At 43.1% G+C, this 18,450-nt stretch overlaps 3 protein-coding genes across 7 annotated transcripts; all 3 read right to left on the reverse strand.

Moving 5' to 3' along the window:
- Window positions 1-1,201: 1,201 nt before the first annotated feature.
- On the reverse strand, window positions 1,202-5,416 carry LOC122821687 (transmembrane protease serine 9-like; the record flags this gene model as incomplete). The annotated part of the gene is made up of 7 exons (XM_044099809.1): window positions 1,202-2,269; window positions 2,658-2,755; window positions 2,839-3,092; window positions 3,738-3,909; window positions 4,053-4,305; window positions 4,379-4,527; window positions 5,233-5,416. Coding segments are annotated over 7 exons (1,386 nt in total), but the record flags the coding sequence as incomplete, so codon positions are not given.
- Window positions 5,417-6,240: 824 nt separating this feature from the next.
- Window positions 6,241-9,247, reverse strand: LOC122821688 (serine protease 33-like). The gene is made up of 3 exons (XM_044099810.1): window positions 9,185-9,247; window positions 7,126-7,146; window positions 6,241-6,478 (listed from the first exon to the last, which is right to left on the reverse strand). Exons 1-3 carry the CDS (start codon window positions 9,237-9,239, stop codon window positions 6,312-6,314), a joined length of 243 nt encoding a protein of 80 aa, XP_043955745.1. The 5' UTR covers window positions 9,240-9,247; the 3' UTR covers window positions 6,241-6,311.
- A 3,483-nt stretch (window positions 9,248-12,730) lies between these two features.
- Window positions 12,731-18,211, reverse strand: kat8 (K(lysine) acetyltransferase 8). Of its 5 annotated transcripts, none has more exons than XM_044099936.1 (13): window positions 18,134-18,211; window positions 16,629-17,018; window positions 15,872-15,946; window positions 15,620-15,798; window positions 15,495-15,548; window positions 15,251-15,415; window positions 15,046-15,135; window positions 14,842-14,982; window positions 14,538-14,631; window positions 13,903-14,053; window positions 13,528-13,682; window positions 13,178-13,276; window positions 12,731-12,923 (listed from the first exon to the last, which is right to left on the reverse strand). In XM_044099936.1, exons 2-12 carry the CDS (start codon window positions 16,933-16,935, stop codon window positions 13,212-13,214), a joined length of 1,476 nt encoding a protein of 491 aa, XP_043955871.1. In that variant the 5' UTR covers window positions 16,936-17,018; window positions 18,134-18,211; the 3' UTR covers window positions 12,731-12,923; window positions 13,178-13,211. The 5 variants fall into 5 exon arrangements, with proteins under 5 accessions (XP_043955871.1, XP_043955872.1, XP_043955873.1 ...); XM_044099937.1 differs by having other exon boundaries at window positions 12,731-12,929; XM_044099938.1 differs by lacking the exons at window positions 12,731-12,923; window positions 13,178-13,276 and having other exon boundaries at window positions 13,540-13,726.
- Between the last annotated feature and the right edge of the window lie 239 nt (window positions 18,212-18,450).

The raw sequence follows: 18,450 nt of genomic DNA on the forward strand, positions 1-18,450 counted from the left end.
TAAAGAATAACAGATCTATGGAAGAGAGAGCGAAAGTTTGCTGGAGCCAAGCAGAGTAGAGATTTATAGATCAGGATCATATTGATTGTTTCTCCGTTCAGCTTTTACATCCAAATCACAGAGATGTGTAAGGTGTAGGTGTCTGGAATGGAAAGCCGAAAGGGTCACAGTTCCTACTGGTGAAATACCGGCTAGTGAGCCTCACAGTGCCACCTGGTGGTGTAACAGGCTCATTGCAGGTTCATCATTTTACAGCAGCCAGTTTAGTAAGTAAAGTTTATTAATAACGCGCTTTTTACAGACATAAAACCACCAAAAAAATAAAATAAAAATAAATCAACATTAAATGACAAATAATAGAACAAAGCATAAGAATCATGACATAAAAATACGTTTATTCGGAACCAACATTCCAGTTTTCATCTATTTCTCAGTCCTGAGGAGGTGGAGAGCGTTCTCTGCTCCTGCATCACCGTGTGGCGCAGCAGCTGCACTGCTGCTGAGAGGACGACTCTGCAGAGGTAGGGTCAAGGCTGCACAGAGGACTGTGGGGAGCTGCCTTTCCTCCACCTCTGACCTCCACGCAGCACGATGCAGGAGGAAGGCGCTCCTCATCATGAAGGACTGAGGCTGAATTTTGTACCATCAAGGCCGGTATGAGGATAAAGAAATCCTTGAATAAAAATAAACCCTTCCACTAATCACTGTGTGTGGAGAAAAAGAAACCAGCAGATGCCATGAAATAATCTGTGGGTCGCCATGACGATAGGAATGCTGTGGTCCAAACCTGCGAAGTGTCATTGGATGTGATCAGCTGATCGGCAGCAGAGCAGCTGTACAATCTGCCGTAGGAATAAAGAAAAACTTTCTGCGAATGATGGCGATCTTCCAGAAACTCTGCCACAGGCGGTCCACTCACTGGACGGAAATGAATTTATTTCACATTTTCCATCCAGTATAATGACATTTTCAAATGCGTTCAATGCAGAAATGTTCTACTGTGTCCAAGTCCTGACCCCTGACCTCCGACCCCCAATGGTTCTGGGTCCAGAGGACATTAGTGGGTGGAGCTTCAAGGTTCTGTCAGGAGGAACGGGTCAGAACTCCAACTGACTGGTGGAGAAGTTCTGAACACAGAACAGTTCAAAGGTCAATTCTAGCAAATCCTGAAGGTTTCTGGCTTCAAAGAAAGAAAAAACAATTTGAACAAATAGGAAATTATTTATTGAATCAGAGAATCTGAGCCGTCTGCGACCCATTACTGAGCAGCACACGGACATTTGCCGGTCCACGCCCCGGTGTTTGGGGACGTTACACAGTAAATACTCAACATATATTTATTTTGATTTTATAGATAATTATGTAAACAACTGTAATATGAAACAGACATAAAATCAATCAGTTAATTTAAAACATTTTTCCTGTGAAGACAAAGAATCAACACAGAATAATAATAATTATTATGATTATATCATTACTATTGTTATTAATGCACATGCTGATTGAGAAAATGCTTGGTGGTTTCAGGTTTCTGAGATAAAGACTTCTAAACAATAAAACAATCGGATCTGTTTGGTTTCAGGCAAGAATATCAGCAGCTGTTGAAATTCTTCATTCTGGCTCCTTCAATCAGCTCCAGATGGACCGGGTCACAAACAGAACCAGAGATTCCAGACGGCCTCCAGGTGAAACCAAGAAAGACTTTGAGGAACCTTCAGCAAATCTGGAGAACTTTTGATCAGGACACATTTAATTCTGTTTTCTTGGAAGGAAAACCTGAAGGATCAGCCAATAAATCCTCAGAAAGACTTGATTCATCAACCAGCACCTGCTTCCACCTTCAACCCAAAGAACCACAGAGAACCCGCACAGAGAACCCGCTCAGAGAAACCGCTCAGAGAAACCGCTCAGAGAACCCGTTTAAATGTAGAAAGGGAAAGATCCGGTCAGATTTTAGGCTCCCATGAGGGAGAGCCACCAAACGGCCTTTCTATTAGAAGAGCTGCAGACACAAGAGGAGGATGAGGAGGTGGAGGAAGAGGAAGAGGAAGTGAGCCTGGGGGTGTCCGCTGGCAATAGGGAGGGTGGAGGGTGCTGGAGTCAAGAAGTTCCCGAGTATCCGAGTCAGGAAGTCGTTGAAGTTACTGAGTTTGACGAAGACATTTGTGTTGGCTCGAGTTTGGCTGGTAGAGGAGTTCAAGGTCAGAACCACGGCAGCCTGGAACCAAGAACCGTCCTGCCGGCACATGAGCGGACCGCCAAGGTCACCCTGAGGAGCAGAGGGAGACAGTCCATCAGAACCATATTCAGAACCAGCTACAAACATCACAGTGAGCAGACATTCACACTGTCCCCCCACAGCACAGAGTCTGGAGACTCGAGCCAAGAACAACGTGACGCAGGACGGAAAATAACCCACAATCAGCCTGGTTCTGGTTGTTCTGGTTCTGCTGGAGATCCTTCTATGTTTTTGGATGTGAACCTGATCTGTTGGTCGAGTCACGTCCATGAGGTAAACTTGCGCAGGGTTGACCTTGAACTTTGACCTTATATAACCTTCAAAGAGATGAAGTCTTTGTTCCCTGAGGGACGTTTTGTCCCTGTGGACACTCCGTGTCCCTGCAGGTCAACAGGTCAGAGGTCAAGCTGCCACTTACCTTCTCCAGAGTGAACTCTGTGGTGCAGATGTTCTCCGTGGAGGAAACATTTTCACAGGTTAGCACCGACGTCTGAAGCTCCTGCAGAAGCTCCTCGACTGAAGTTGTGGGACATAAAATGTCATTTCAGATGAGCGCGCTAGAAATCTAGTGTTTGAATCTGGCAGACTCGCAGCCTCACCTCCTCCTCGCCCAGAACTCCAGCCAGCAACCCAACAGCTGGATCCGACCGGGAAGGTTCTGCCGCCGCCCAGGCAGATGGGCTGGATGTAGTTGCTCAGGGTGGGGCGCGTGGAAAGCTGAACCAATGCGATGTTGGACCCTGTCAGGTTGCTCATGGTGATATTTGACACATTGAACGATGACTCAAACGGGTTGGACCCATTCTGCTTCAGACGACCCAAAACCACCGTCCACTCAGACACAATAGGAGCTCTAAGGCAAGAAGATCAACTGACTTAGGACTGAAAATTAAAAACATTGGATTTATACTAGCACCTTGTAAATCTAAAGGGAATGTAGAAAACATGCAGGTGTAGCTTCTGACATCCAGAAAAATAAAATCCAGAAGCTTCATCAGAAAGAAGCTGGACTTCTTCTCTTGCCACTACAGGGTGCTGTTTGTTCATCTCTGATTATAACTCACACAACTTCCTGAACATGAATGATAAGCAGATTTTTTACAAATCTTTATCATGTGAGGTGTTCATGTTAAGGTGAGCTGGTTAATGCCTCTGATCCAACAGAACCAGCTCTGTGGTTCTTTTGCAGTCTATGTTTATATGTCATTGATCAACTCTTTGACTAGGTCTGTCTCAGTACTGTGATAACCATGGAAACCAGACTGAAAGTTGTCAGAGCAGTTGGTCTTTGTTAAACTGTTTAACTGTTGAAACACTTTTTTCAATAATTTTCTGGCTGGCCCAAATGGAACCACAGCTCTCAGCAGGCTGAGTTCTGGACATGAGAACCAATGCAAACACACCTGTACCAGATCGGCCCATCAGAACAAACAGCGGTACCAGACCGGCCCATCACTGTATCAGAGTAAAACTACCCGTGGGATCTTTCATGACTCACGCTGAGAAGCAGGCAGCGTTGCTCAGAACGTAGTCCATGGACACCAGAGTTCCTCCACACACATGCTGTCCGTTCTTCTGCAGACTCGCCATGGACGGCCACTCACCAGCAGTCGCCACAGAACTACCGCCCAGAATGCGAGAGTTCAGTGGGGCCTGGCCGCAGTATATCGCTGGGATATTAAAGCACATTTTAGATAATGTCTTTAATTATAACTCACACAACTTCCTGAACATGAATGATAAGCAGATTTTTACAAAACCTGTACATGTTAAGATGAGTTAGCTGAAATTTTGTGGATAGAGGACGAATTACTTGGTGTGGGGGTTGTGATTGGTGGCACGCCAGTGCAGGAGACGCTGAGGTCGCTGTTGGTTCCGGTTGATGTGTAGGTGATGAAGCCCGGCTGGTTGGTGGTGATCTGGGCTTTGATCCAGCTCTCATACTGGGAGACTCTGGCATAGACTCCTGGGTAATTTGGCTGAGCACAGCCAGTGCCAAAACTCACAATTCCTGACTGAATCCAGCGGCCATTTTGTTTGCTCACCATCGGACCTCCTGAGTCTCCCTTTAAAATGAGAAACATGTTAGATGATCTGCTGGATGAAACCAGATTCTAACAAGCAAAGATCATCAATCACCTGACAGGAATCCTTTCCTCCCTGCAGTAATCCCGCACAGATCATGTTGTCAGTGATGGCGGCCGTTCCATAGCCGCTACATTTACACTGTCTGTTGCCCACAACCGGTATCTTCACCTCCATGAGGTTTTGAGGAGATGGAAGAGGAACTGAGGAGACACAGATTTAGAGTACAACAATTTAAAGACTACGGGAAAGCTAGCCACCTCTTTGAAAAGGCGGCCTGCACACGATATGCACCGGCACCACAGCTCAAGGCGATCCGGTTCATGTTTGATCTGCTTTAAGAAATTAAACATCAGATGTGGTTGACATTTGCTGGTTTTGATCCAGAGGTGTCTCTCTCTCACCCAGAAGTGAGGGAAGTCGCTGGAAACAGAGAGTTTTTCAGCGTTGCTTAATGTCCCCAATTATTTCCCAGACATTATTTCTTTTTGCAGCTACATAAATACAAAGTCTAAACATGAAGCCGCTGGAAATCTACTTGCAGTAGATCAAACATGAACCGGATGTTAGCTTTTATTGTGAAAGTAGCACGTAAACGTCTTGTGCCGTCACGCACGTGAAAATCGAGTGTGTGCTTTACTGTCATTTTCAAAGAGGCGGCTAGCTTTACCACAGTGTTTAAAGGTTCAGTCCTTGAAAAAGTTTCCAAACCAGGGAAGAAATACGGTTCGAACTATCAGTTTGGTAAACAGGAAAGACAGCATTAAGTTTTATTAGTGAGGAATGTCCTCCATTAGGGTGTGAAAAACAAACGCACAGGAAATCTTGCCAAGGAAACACAGGTGCACTTTAACCGAGTACTCAGAGGAGAGACTACTATGGCGTTAATCAGCCATTTAAAATCTCACCATCAGATCCAATGTTGCCCCAGCCGGTGATCCAGGAGTCGACGCCGCTGTAGAAGGTGCTGCCCGCTGTTGCCAGGCAGACCGGCGAGATGTAGTTGTTGAACGTTACGGCTGAGGAGAGCTTTATCAGGGCGATGTCGTTGTCGTTAGAGACGGGAGAGTTGTAGTTCCCATCATGTTCAGAGAGAGAAAAGTCAGCAGTTTCAAAAACAAACCAGATAGCAAGCAATGGTAATTCAACATTGAATTGTGGTCAGAAAGGTTGAGTTTTGGTTGAGGTCGACGATTGATGTTGAATCAAACAATCATCCAATTCTAGCCAAGTAACCAATGTTGACGAGATTCATTAAATCAATATTGTTTTGTGGTCGATTTCTAACAACTGAAATTCCAACATGTGATAAAGGTTGAATCAATGACCGGTCCAGTTCTCAGCGCCCCCTATGAAGTGGGACTCAGTCAAAGTCACATCAGAGGTCAGGGGTCAGAGTTGGGACAGAACGGTCCTGGGTCATAACGTCACATCCAAAATGGCCGACTGGTCACTATTTAGCATCCTGCTGCTAACTTTTAAATGTACAGTAAAGGTATTTTTGTTGGAGATATTTGTTAGAGAAATGTGTTTTGTTATGACTTGTTGAAAATTCAGTATAATCCCTCATGTTCAGGGAAACAAAATTATTCCCAAACTTTACTTTTGAAAACGGATTTATTCTGTATTTTTGCAACAGACAGCTCACTCTGTGAACTTTGTCATATTTCCAAGATGGCAAAAAATACACATTAAAATGTTCTATTAATCTATTTATCAGTCTATTTCACTCATAGAAACGTGATTTTCCCCATAAAACTATCTGTTTTAAGCAGCTAACAGTTAGTTTGGTATCAACACAAATGTGCATGTAGCTCCACAATCAGATGATGGTTAAATCAACATTGATATAGTGTCAATTATGGTCGAAACAATAACGTTGATTCAGCATGTAGTCACCGACAGCTAACCCGGGAAACCAGTTTGAATAGTAAAGTTGTTTTCTTCAGACAGAAGACTCCTGCTCACATCAGATGGATTAGATTGCTTACTTCGGGACGCAGTGAGCTGCAGTCAGAACCCACAGGTTGTTGATCAGAGATCCTCCACAGAAGTGGCCCGAGGAGCCGTGCAGACTGACCTGCCAGGGCCACGACCCTATAGAAGCCACTGCTCCTCCAACGATCTTGGTGTTTAGTGCTGGTTGACCACAATCTGAGGACACATGGACATCTCATCACTTCTGGAGGATCTGCAGACCAGGACAGTCACAAATCGACTGAAATGTCCTGACAACCTGACATGAATGCAGAGCCAGGTGACTGTACGTTCACAAGCAACTTTTTAAAATAAATGGAGTAGATTTACTGTAATGTACTTTTTTACTTCTGCTTGAGTCCAATCTCTGACTCCTCCACCAACCTGGAGTTACTGCACTGAATGAAGAACCAGGGTGTCCAAACCAGTGATGTAGCAGAAGTTTACTGGAAGCACTGGGTTCAAAGTAATCTCAGTTGTGATGAACTGAGATTAGTTTCTTCTGCCTGAATTTGTTATTTAATATTGATGTGATATTTTTTTATTCACAAGAACCTAAAGATCATGTAATATTTTGTCTGAGCTACACAGTAATACTTAAGTCACTCAGTACATCAACAGCTTTGGTGCCAAATACTATTTATCTCTAGTGTTTTCTTGGTTTGTCACGTTTAACGTGAAAGTATTGATGGTCTTCACTTAGTCGCCTCTGCATGAATGTCAGAGTTTGAATCTGGTTTCACTTGAAGGAATCGATCAGGAAACACCAAGAAGACCCAGACAGGAAAGTTATGATGGAGGAACTCAGAGAAGATTTCTCCTACCTGATAACTGAGAAGAAGATTCTGAAAAATGAAAAACAACAGCAAGTTAAACACACAGGGAGTTATTTTTTTACTTAATTCTTGTTCCTACAGAAATATTAGGAACTGAACCAAAGACCCATCCGAACATTGGACTGGGTCATGGCCCGTTACCCGACCCAGTCAGGCAGTTCAGTTTCTTCAACACGGTGGAAGAATGATGTGCTGCTGAACGCTCAGGACGTTTTCAACTAGCAAACACGTCAGAAGGTCGAGACATTGGATGGATTAACTTTGACCTTTAACCCTCTAACTAAGACCTGTAGAGACTTTGGTCATTCCTCTGAGCTTCATGCTTTGACCTTTGACCTTGAGCTGAATCTGGTGGGATATCTGAGATGCTTTCCTTTGTGGAGGATGATGGACCTCAGATGTCTGGAGATTCCCCTGCAGTGAATAGAACCTTAAGATCCACCAAGTAACTTCAAACTAGCAGCAAGTGAGTCTGGGAACCAAAACCATCAGGACCAGCGGGCCCCAGGGCCGGGTCCTCTCCACGCTCTTTCTGTCCCTCTAGGCACTAACGACTGGACCTCAGCGAGGTTCAGACATGACTCCAACGCTCGGATCCAGGACAGTCTGCAGACAGACAGCAGGTGGATCGGCCGGTCCACGGGTCAGAACCACCTGGTCCCTCACTTTTATCTACAGCGACAGTTTGATTTCACTCTAACCAATGTTATAAACATAAATATTTCATGATCTGTTCTTCTGACTAGAATGCTATAGATTTATCCAAGCTCTCTTCCTATTGGCTAATCAGACCCTCATGGTGGCTCCTTCTCCAACAATACTTCTGATAAAAGTGATACCTTTAATCCAATTTCTTTTTGCATTGAAATTTTGCTTTTTAGCCATAGTGATGGTCTTTAGAATCAATTTAATTTTAGTTCAATCTTTAGAAAATAAACTAATAATAATAAAATAATGGATCCAATTAATCATTAATTTCAAGTGAAGTGAAAGAATGATCTCAGCTGAGGCTGATTGTGGTGCTGAATATTCAAGTAAACTATGTATTTTAACATTAACTGCTGCGATCAATCCCAGATTAATGAGCATATAATTAACCATTAATTAATCTTTAATCATCTTTTTTATTGTTGATGTCTTTCCATCCTGGCATTTTGTGCAGTTGCAGCATCTTTGAAGGATCAACCTGTTGGACTAAAGATAAATCTCTGGAATGTTTCTTTATGGGAGGAACAACCTGTTCTAGGAAAAACATTTGTTTTAGTCACTTGGTTTATAAATAGAAATCAGTTCCTGACAGACCAACAGAACTGGTTTGGGTCCGTCAGCTGGTCTCTCATGTGGTCTTGGTAATAATTCGGTTTAAACAAACTTACCCTACACCCTATTTAGAGCATAATAAGCTTCATATCTGGTGGTCATGGAGACAAATGTTCACTAAATACTTGGAGTTTCTCCTTCGGCTTTAAATGTCAAAAACAGCAGAAACTTTCATATTCTGTCTAAATCAATCTCTGTACATTTATAAATATGATTAATCTTCACATTCATGTTAAAATAAAAGCAGCCAATCTGACTTTATTTATAAAGCAAAGAACAAAAATTTAAGCAAGTAAAACATTTCAATATACAATTAATATCAAAAGTGCAAATAAAATAGACAGTAAAGCAGCAACAAAAAACTGAACATAAAGAAAATTCAAGCAGTTTAATAATATTATTACCAACAGATTATTTTTAGTTTAGTTTTTGTCCAGAGAAACTTTTTTCAGATTCTTTCAGGGACTTTTGATGCAATTTCAGAGAAATTCTGTTATGCAAAGAGTTAAAAACTACATTTTTACACCAAATCAAGAATTTAGCTTCAACCTAATTTAGAAACCAGAAAATTGTTTCTCTACATGTTCATGGATGGAAAATTCATTCAGTGGGAACAAACTTTAACTTATTTATAACCAGGAAAATCCTTTGAAGACGCTTAAAAACTGTTTTCTGACATGTCACAGATGAAGCTGACTGGTGGAGTCGATGCAGGTGAGATTCCTACCTTGAGTAAACAGAGTCAGCAGCGCCGCCACGCAGATCGCCTTGTAGAGCGCCATGTCTAGAAGTTGGCGTCCGCTGCTCTGCTGCACCTTTAAGAACACCTGGCCAACAACACGCCCTCACCTGTCCCTCCTCCCAGCCACTTCCTGTCTGCAGTCGTACTTCAGCTCCAGACTACATGTTGGCCTATATGGTATTTATTGACAGGGTAAACAGTGCTTTATTTACACACCAGAAGGAGGATCAACGTAGGAGAATCTAAATGTGAATAACTTCATCAGTCTGATCTCAGACCAGCTGAACGCAGCAGAGGGATTCATTGTATAAAACGCTGAACATCCAGAGTTTCTCCCAGAGAAATACAACCTTTATTTTAGCTCTTTTAATCTGTGCCTGTCTTAAGACTTTATAGTTGGTTTTCAGGTATTTATCTTCTGATTACACATAATTATCAAGTGATATTTTAAAATTTTCAGTCAACTTAAAAACATTTTATCTCAGAACAATGAGGGGTAAATGGCTGACCACCAGGCCTAACAAGTTCACTGGAGGAACCCAGAACATGGTGGTGGCAGCTTCATGAAGATGTTAGAAGTAAAGGAAAAATAAACCTAACTGAAAACCTGCTAAAAGCAAAAGACTCGCTCAGAAGTTCATCTTCCAAAAGACAAACAAGTGTGAATTTTAGCTTCTGAGGGTCAGTCAGAGTGACGCAGCATTTTGATGCTGCAGAACCACAACGTCATTCACTGAGAGGAGTGTAAACATCTTGCTTATTACACACCCACACACACACACACACAGAGCATGAAGAAACAATCATTAAACCTCCTGACTGACAGATTCCCTCTCCTGTTCTAGTTCCATGTTTATTTTCCTGCTCTGTGTGAAAACGTCTGAAGACGATTCATGAAAGAAAAGCCGAGCATCTGAGTTTCCAGCTCTGGGCCCAGTTTAGTAACCAACTATAAAAAACGGTTCTGAAAAGAGGATCAAGACCCGACTTCTCTGGTTCCTGGCAAGAAATCAAACATCTTTCCATGTTTGAGCTGAAGCTCTTAAAGCAAAAGTATTTTTCTGATGATTCATCCAGATGATCTGATCTGAATGGAAGCCAGTGACCGACTGAACCAACCAGCTGAATAAAGCTGATTATATCTCCAATCACAGCAAGTGTTTGTGCAAAAATAACAGGTCATCATCTGAAAAGGCTTTTTAGCTCACAGGATCATTTTCGACCAAACTTCACCGTCATGTCACCAGTGATGGCATAGTTACTTTGAAAAAGTAACTTTAATCGGACTACTGATTACTCCTGGAAAAAGTAACTTAGTTATATTACTGACTACTTGATTTGGAAAGTAACTAAGTTACACTAAAAGTAACTTTTTAGTTACTTTCATCAGCTTGATCTTTGCCAATACTTTTTTGTAAGTTATTTTATAATGTCAACATCAACAATGTGTCTCCACTGATAAGGTTGAACTGAAGAGGAGATTGTAGAAAAATAATAAACGTGAGTAATTTGTGTGGTCCACTGTTGTCTGGAAAACTCTAAGAAGGATTTTAACACCCCCCCGCCCCCCAGCCCCCAGGTTCTGCTCCACTCAGATGACTGCACAGATTTGTGACACTTATCTTAATATTAATAATTAGAATGACGTTAAGTTTCCATTATAATTATTGGAAACTACGGACACGTTTATTCGTGGCTGTTTTCACGTTTATTGCGCTGTTCATATTGGTCTCGATGTTTGCAGTTTTCTGGAGCGCAACGTGAAGAGGTAAAACATTAACTTGACATTAACAAAGACACAGCGGGACGGATCATCCTGGAAATGATGGACAGGGAGAGACTGACTAAAACTACCTTAATGACGGACAAATTCTGGGATTTATTGTGAGTCTCTGCTTATTTCCAAGCCCAAATGAGAAACTTCACGTTCAAAAACGAGCCCAAAAAGGCGCAACCCGCCACTCATTAAATTTGCAAACGACTTTTAAAAAATGAAGCCCAAAGCCGCTTATAATAATCGGACTTGGCGACAGAAACTCAAAATAGTTCCAGTTTTTCCACCAACAAAATGCGCATCTCCCTCCATTGTTTACATTTCTGTAGTAGAGGAAATACGATTAAATAACAAAAGAAGATAGTTGATAAGTAACTGTAGTCTGACTACTGGATTTGAAATAGCAACGCGTTAGATTACTCGTTACTGAAAAAAGTGATCCGACGTCAGAAACGCGTTACAAATTAACATGCAGTTACTGACGTCACTGCATGTCACATCATTACATAAAATCAACTTTCATTGGCTAAAATCAGGCGTTTCCACCTGTAGAGAAATAATTACGTCTAATAAAGTCAGAAGTTTACTCAGTAAAACTTTATTTCCTTTAAGCATCTTTGGCTCATTTCTCCTGGCAGAATTATGAATTAGAGGAATTTAAACTATTAAAGTAAATCCCGATTAAAGGGAGAATAAATTATCCAGCTCATTCAAAATGAAAAAAGATGACATCAAATAACTCATTAGAAAAAGAAAGTTTGAATTAAAAAAGAAAAGAAAAAAAAAGAGTCCACATCGTGATCCTCTGGAAACGACCCGCTCCAGGTTTTATCTGCTCTTCTGGACCAGCAGGAGGCGCTGGAGGACCGGGCTTTAATTAATATTACAGGATTCAAAAAACCATTAAGATTAAAAACCTCTTTTCTCTTGGGAACAAGGAGCTATAGCTGAAACGGATTCAAATAGAAACCAGTTAACCAGTAACTGGTAACCAGTAGCAGGTGACTGGTAACCTTTGGGCTTCTGGACCCGGACCGGCTTCGAGGGTTCTGGTTCTGATCTGTGGGATGATGTATCATGTTTTCCATGATGTCACATGAGGAAGCAGCAGCTGCAGATTTTGTAATTGAACCAATCAGAGGCTTTCAGAGTCATGACATCATCATCTGGGTTTTCCCCGGTTGGTGTATGTAAACTTGTGACTTTGCTGTGGCGCTGAGTTCACAGAACCTTTAACTGGGTCACAATTCCTGTAAACATGTAATTATTCTGAATAAACTAATTCTGAGTCTGTTTACTCTGGATTTTAACCTTTAACCTTTATCTAGTGGAAACATTCTTCAGAAACCAAATCAACCCAGATCACACAACTGGTTTTAAGCCGACTGGTTTATGCTGAAACCAGTTCATTATAAAACCAGAATAATATCTGAACCATCATGTTAATGTTTTAACTCCCTACATAATTTATGACCCAGAAGATCAAACCCTGACCTCTGACCTCCCACAGCTTCATTTCAGTATTCAGAGCAGCTGCAGAATCATGGCTGAATCCAAATGCACACCACACTTTTCAGATTCTATTATTTAAAACCAGGAATCATTTTCCTTCACATTTTATGTATTTATTCCCAGAACTATGAAAAAGGTGCTAAAATACTTTTGAAGGACTGAGAACAGCAGGAAGCTCAGGTACAGTCTAGAGCGCCCCCTGCTGGACATTAACAGGTATTAACGACAAACAGCAGATTTGGAAATGAACTTGAAAAAATTTTAATGTTTAAGTTTTAAACCAGAAATCTGCCTGGTGAGGAAGGGGTTAATGCCGCTGCCTGTTCGAATCCCTCCAGGGCCTCCATGTTGGGATCCAAAATGGCCGACTCCACTGCTCCATCACCGGAGGGCGGTCTCCCAGGGTCCGGTTCTGGAGGTCCAGTTCTGGGTGTTTTGCTGTAACCGAACAGCAAAACACCCATATTGGAACTGGAACTGAAAAAAGTTCCAGTTCCAAAAAAACTGGAAAGTTTTCTTACTTCCACTTTATAATAATTAATGTGAAGAAAACAAACATTAAGATTTCATCTGAAATGCATCAATAAATGAAGAAAGAACTTTTATTCTGAAGCTTGAAGGAACCAGAACCGAGTTTAACTTGAGAACATTTATTTTATGAAAATATTAACAGATTAATAACATTTATTTACAGTCTGGGAGATGAAGACGAGCAGCTCCTCTTCCTCACTTCTTCGACAGCTTGGCCTGTTTGTTCTTGGGAGGCGCCCACTTGAGACACATGGTGTCCACTGTGGACAGAGACAGAGGACATCAGAGACAGGAAACCGTTGAAGACATTTTACTGTCTGTCCATGTCTCTGCTGGACAGACAGAGAGGACAAGGTGTCCTCCTGCTGGACACCATCAGGTCTAGAAATGCGTAGAAACATATCTAGATGTTTCTATGCGTTTCTCCCAGCAGACACTGTCCATGCTCTTATTGTGAAGGTCAGAGGGTAGTCTTCCTACAGGGGGCTGTCTCGGTCCCCCCCCAGCTCACCTGTGATGGGAGGCTTCTTGTACTGGGCGCTCTTCAGGTGCTCCTCCACCAGTTTGGGTGTGACGCAGATGACATGTTGCCCCTTCCAGTACTTCACCATGTTGAGCGACTGCAGCGTGCTGATGATGTCACTCTGAGTGATGCTGGTCATCTGGCTGGAAGACAGCAGCGGGTCAGCCGGTTCTGGTTCTGCTGGGACCTGGGTCGCTCGGACCAGAACGGAAACTATTTACATGTAAACATTCGATTGCAGCAAACAGGCGGTCATGTGATCGTCTCATCTTTGAGGGGTGTGCTAACTTTCTGAAAGTCTCCGTATGCACAAAGACGGTCCCCGGGCCGCGTCTCGGACCCCCCTCCCGGAGCGGTACCAACCTGAGGTCCTTGATGGACAGCGTCCCCCTGAAGTCCCGCAGGATCTCCAGCAGAACCCAGGACCAGTAGCTCCGGTAGCTCAGCTTGCCCAGATCCGACAGCGGCTTCTCAGGTGAGCCGACGGCGTTCTCCAGCTTGGACAGCTCGTAGCCTGTAAAACCAGAACCTGAACCAATCAGAACCAGAGGGTAGAGTCCTACCCGGCCCTGAATGGACCCAAAACCAAAGGTGGGTTCTGTGATGGGAGAAGCTGAACCTCAACATCAATGTTTCATGTTTATCTTCATTTCCTTCCAGAGTGGAGCAGTTCAGCAGCAGGTTGACCTGATGTCATTAATGCTACGACGACCTTTGACCCAAAGCACATGGTTGGAGACAGTACTCCAGTTAAATGCAGCAGCGCTAACAGTAGCAGTGCTAGCATCAGGTCAGTAGTCTCCATCTCCTGGTTGGTTTTGTTGTTCGCTATGAAATTAATTTATGATCCATAAAACCTTCAGAACTATAAACTTTACATTTCTCAGGTAAAGAAGTTAAATTGTTAATATATTTCACTATTAGGGAGGCTCTGTAGCACCAACGGTTCAGGTAGACAGAACCCTAAAGCCAGCCCTGACCCTTGACCCCTGACTCACTGAAAGCTATGAGGAACTTCCCGTAGCCTCTGCGTTGGTACGGCGGCAGCGTCAGAATACACGCCACGTTGTTCCCATCTGGAGACTCTTTTTCCTGCAGAAACAAAACAATCAGACCTGATCATTACCATAATGGTGTCTTAATCATTCAAAGATCTGAGCAGAACCACTGGACCCATTGGTACCAGAACCCCTGCAGAGCCTTCATGTTGGCGTGCTGAATCCTAAACCGGCAGACTGTTGGCGATTTCACATCATAATTCAGATTTTATTCATTAATCATCCGTTTGCTGCAGCGGCGTACCTTGGAGAAGTAGCCGACGATGTGCGCTCCCTGCTTGGTGACTTCGGTCAGGATGTAGAAGATGAACGGCTCCACGTCAAAGTAAAGCGTCTTATGGTCCAGGAACAGCTTGGCCAGCAGGCATAGGTTCTGGCAGTAGATCTGAGGACAACAGTCCAGTAAGACACCGCCGTCCCCAGGACGACCACCAGAGGGCGAGCTCACCTTGTGGTCCCGGCCGTCCACCTCGTAGACGGAGATGTTGCTCCTGCGGTAGATCTCCTTCCCTGGAGGCTGCCTCCACTGGCAGTGAGACTGAGGAAGAGATCAAAGCTCAGCTGTGCTGATGAAACTGCAGCTTCTCCAGGCTGAACTTACTTTGATCCCAACAGGGTCATGTGACCAGGGTCAAAGCAACGACTGGACTCACCAGGTGGTGTCTGAACGTTTTCTCGTACTTCATGTACTTCAGGCAGAATTCACAGATCCAGAGCTTGGGCTGCTTCCCATAATCCTCTGGGAACGGAGAGAAGTACCAGGCGTCGATCTCAAAGTTCCCAATCTGGATCTTATCCACGTACTTCACCTTGGTGATCTGAGGAGACGGAGGAGTGAGGAGGAGACCTCCACCCTAGCAGCTTATCGGGGCAGCACAGGTAGTGGGAGGTACGCACCGCCTCATGCTCCTTCTCCAGAGCAGCTGTAGTCGGGTCCATCTCGGCGTAGGTCTGGGTGGAGGAGAAAATTTGTGTTAGGTGAAACCGATACTGGCATCTCTGCAGACAGCAGGAGGCGCCACCTTCTGCACGTGGTTAATCTCATCATGCTTCCTCTTCTGGTTGCGCGTGATCTTCCTTTCGGGCTGATCGCCGAGGTCTCCGACTCCTCCAACCTCTGAGTTTTTCCTCACGGCGTCCTTCACCGTCTTGGTGAGTGCCAGCCGGTTTTTCCCCACCCATTCATCCAAGCGCCGGTTAACTGCAGTCCAAACGTCAAACCCTCAGTCCATCTGAAGGACAGGTGATGGTGCTGGTTCTGCTCAGATACTCACATCCTACATAGTGGACATAGAACTCCTCCCGGGCCTCCTGCTCGTTGAGGCGGGACTGGATCACCTCGGCCATGTCTACAACAGCAACACGGTCAGTCAGCTCTGCCTCAATGCAGGAGCAACATCAGAGAACATTAGACACTCCCCACAGGCAGACACACCTGAACACACTCCATAACTGAAATAAATAAAGCTTTCCTTTAAAAAGGAACCTTTTATATTTAAATAGGTAGATTTAATTATGTCAAGGGATATGTAATTATTTATTTGCATATTCCAAAATTTCTTGATACATTTAATTTATTGGTGAAATGTACTATTTAATGATGTATATACATTTAATTGATGGTACATTTACACTTGTAAATAGTTATTAGGTATTGTTATTTAATTCAGTAACCCCTAACTCTATAACTAAGCACCATTTAATTTTTTTTTGCAGCTTTATGGTCCAGATTTATTAGAAGCAGCGGAATAGCTCGTCAGTTAGACTACGAATCGGACGCCAACTTCAGCCTCATAAACAAAAACAATTTATTTCAAAAGACATTTTTATTCGTCACCAACTAAAATCGAAACCGTTATATATTTGAAATAACCTTATTGTTCAGAGCGATGTTTCTATGAAAGCATAAACACCTCTAGCTTCGTATAACTTAAATATACATTATTCTCGTTTTACATATTTCTGTGTCAAACAATGAAAAGTTTTCAGCAAAACTAAATCAGGGAAAGATTAAGCCGTGTTTTCACTTACGCCATGTTTTATCGGTTCTTTGACACAAATACGTCTCTCCAATTTCCACCGACACTTCTTGCTCCTTGCCGATGCCTATCTCTGCGCCTTCCTCCGGTGTGAGCTGGTCACTCGAGCCCCCGGCTTCTCGGGGCCTCCCCAGGCCCTCCCCCTCGTCCTCCTCCCCGCCGCTGCCGTTGGACGAGCACGCAACGGGAACGCTGCTGTCCAGGTCTCCCCGCTCGCTCTCCGTCCGGCTGGAATCCACGTCCACGTCCATGCTGGGCTCCGAGTCCTTGTTGCTCCTGCAACTCTTCCCGCCAGTCATATTCCTTGGACGACTGAAGCTACGACTCCGCGCAGCCGCAGATGTTGCTCCGCCCACAACCTAAACAGGGCCAGGCCACCTCGCTGCAACAAACAGGAAGGGGCGGGACGGACCAATGTCAGTCTCATACCTTATTTGGAAATGGCACCATTGCAATCCGGAAGTGAAGGGGGCGCTATTTCCTATATTATCCGCGGCCTTCCATTTTTATTTTCTTTTTAAATCTGTGATATATCTTCACCTTTAGGAAGGATTTTCACTCAGCATGCATTTAAACTTCTCTCTTATTTACTTCAGCTCAGCTCACATTTCGTAGCTTTCTGTGTACTTCTAAATCTGCTCTTTAGTCACATCCTTTCGGGCCTGTTACTGCCTCTAGTGGCGTGGGTGTGGTAACACAACTAATCTAATGACATTACGAAATCAGAAAACCCCAAACTCTTTATTATTTATTATTAATTCTGGCATTATTGGAACAGTAAAATATAAATTCCCTCACAAAAGAACATACCTTTTCATTTTCTTAAGGAAATAGAGCTAATTAAATAAGATAAACAAGACCTGAAAGTGATTCCAGTTTCATTGATGACCAACCTGTTGAAACTATGGCAAATTTTAAATTCCTTGTGTCACTCTCTGCAGGTGCCCACCATATTTGGTTGCCCTAGCCCACTCCTTTCATCTAGCTGGCATAGACTCCCATTCATTTTTCAACCTAAACTCTGACTAGGAATGTCCTATCGAGCTGGAACTAAGTCCCATCCTCAGTGGCCTCTTACCTCAACATAACCAGATTTAAATACATTTTTATTTGTTTTTGAGCTCCATTTTTTAAAATAAATCAGCTCAGCTCTTGTGGACTATTTTTATATATATCACTGTATAGCACTTTAAAATTATTTTGCACTTTATTTAGCATTGCACTTAAAGCATAATTTGCACAACAATACTAATTTGCACACAAGTTTTAATTATATTTATTGAGTATTTTAGTAATTAGAATGTAGCCTTTTATTCTGGGCTCTGCACAGCTGCTTCTCATTGAGAAGTCAGGTTGGTTGCCTGTGAGGAGAGGATAATTGTTACTCAGAGCAACAAGCTACTGGCTGGTAAAAAAAACTGATCAAATGTGCATAATCTGTAGAGTGTGGAATACTAGTATAAAGTACTAGTATAAATTACCCTAACCCTAACTCACCTGTCTTTTCTGTGTCCTCTCCAGGGTGTTTGTACAAATTCTGCACTGGGGGTCCAGACACCATATATAGCTTCTGGGAGAGGCCATTGAAAAGAGAAGGGGCCGGGGGATTGTTTATGGGTTTTGTGGTCTTTAATTATGGTGTAGTGATAAAACAGAAAATATTTCTAAAAAGTAAATGGAAATGTTGTATTTAATAAAATTTATTTTATTTAAATAGGAGATTGATGAATTGAGATTCCCTTCTCAATTAAAGGTGGTTTGCTCCGTCACAGCTGAGACTATTTAAGGCTGCAGTTTCACCTGTGAAGTATTGT

Source organism: Gambusia affinis, linkage group LG19 (genome assembly GCF_019740435.1).
Source record: "Gambusia affinis linkage group LG19, SWU_Gaff_1.0, whole genome shotgun sequence".
Classification (NCBI taxonomy): Eukaryota; Metazoa; Chordata; class Actinopteri; order Cyprinodontiformes; family Poeciliidae; genus Gambusia; species Gambusia affinis.

What these genes read in the sequence shown, in the direction of transcription:
- LOC122821688 (XM_044099810.1), bottom strand. Translation starts at nt 9,239, where the DNA reads ATGGCGCTCTACAAGGCGATCTGCGTGGCGGCGCTGCTGACTCTGTTT. An exon ending in GCTGACTCTGTTTACTCAAG is followed by an intron (nt 7,147 to 9,184) that starts GTAGGAATCTCA and finishes TTCATTTTTCAG; the next exon opens with AATCTTCTTCTCAGTTATCA. An exon ending in ATCTTCTTCTCAGTTATCAG is followed by an intron (nt 6,479 to 7,125) that starts GTAGGAGAAATC and finishes ATGTGTCCTCAG; the next exon opens with ATTGTGGTCAACCAGCACTA.
- kat8 (XM_044099936.1), bottom strand. Translation starts at nt 16,935, where the DNA reads ATGACTGGCGGGAAGAGTTGCAGGAGCAACAAGGACTCGGAGCCCAGC. An exon ending in TCGTCGGCTACTTCTCCAAG is followed by an intron (nt 14,632 to 14,841) that starts GTACGCCGCTGC and finishes TTGTTTCTGCAG; the next exon opens with GAAAAAGAGTCTCCAGATGG. An exon ending in GAAGTTCCTCATAGCTTTCA is followed by an intron (nt 14,054 to 14,537) that starts GTGAGTCAGGGG and finishes CTGGTTTTACAG; the next exon opens with GCTACGAGCTGTCCAAGCTG.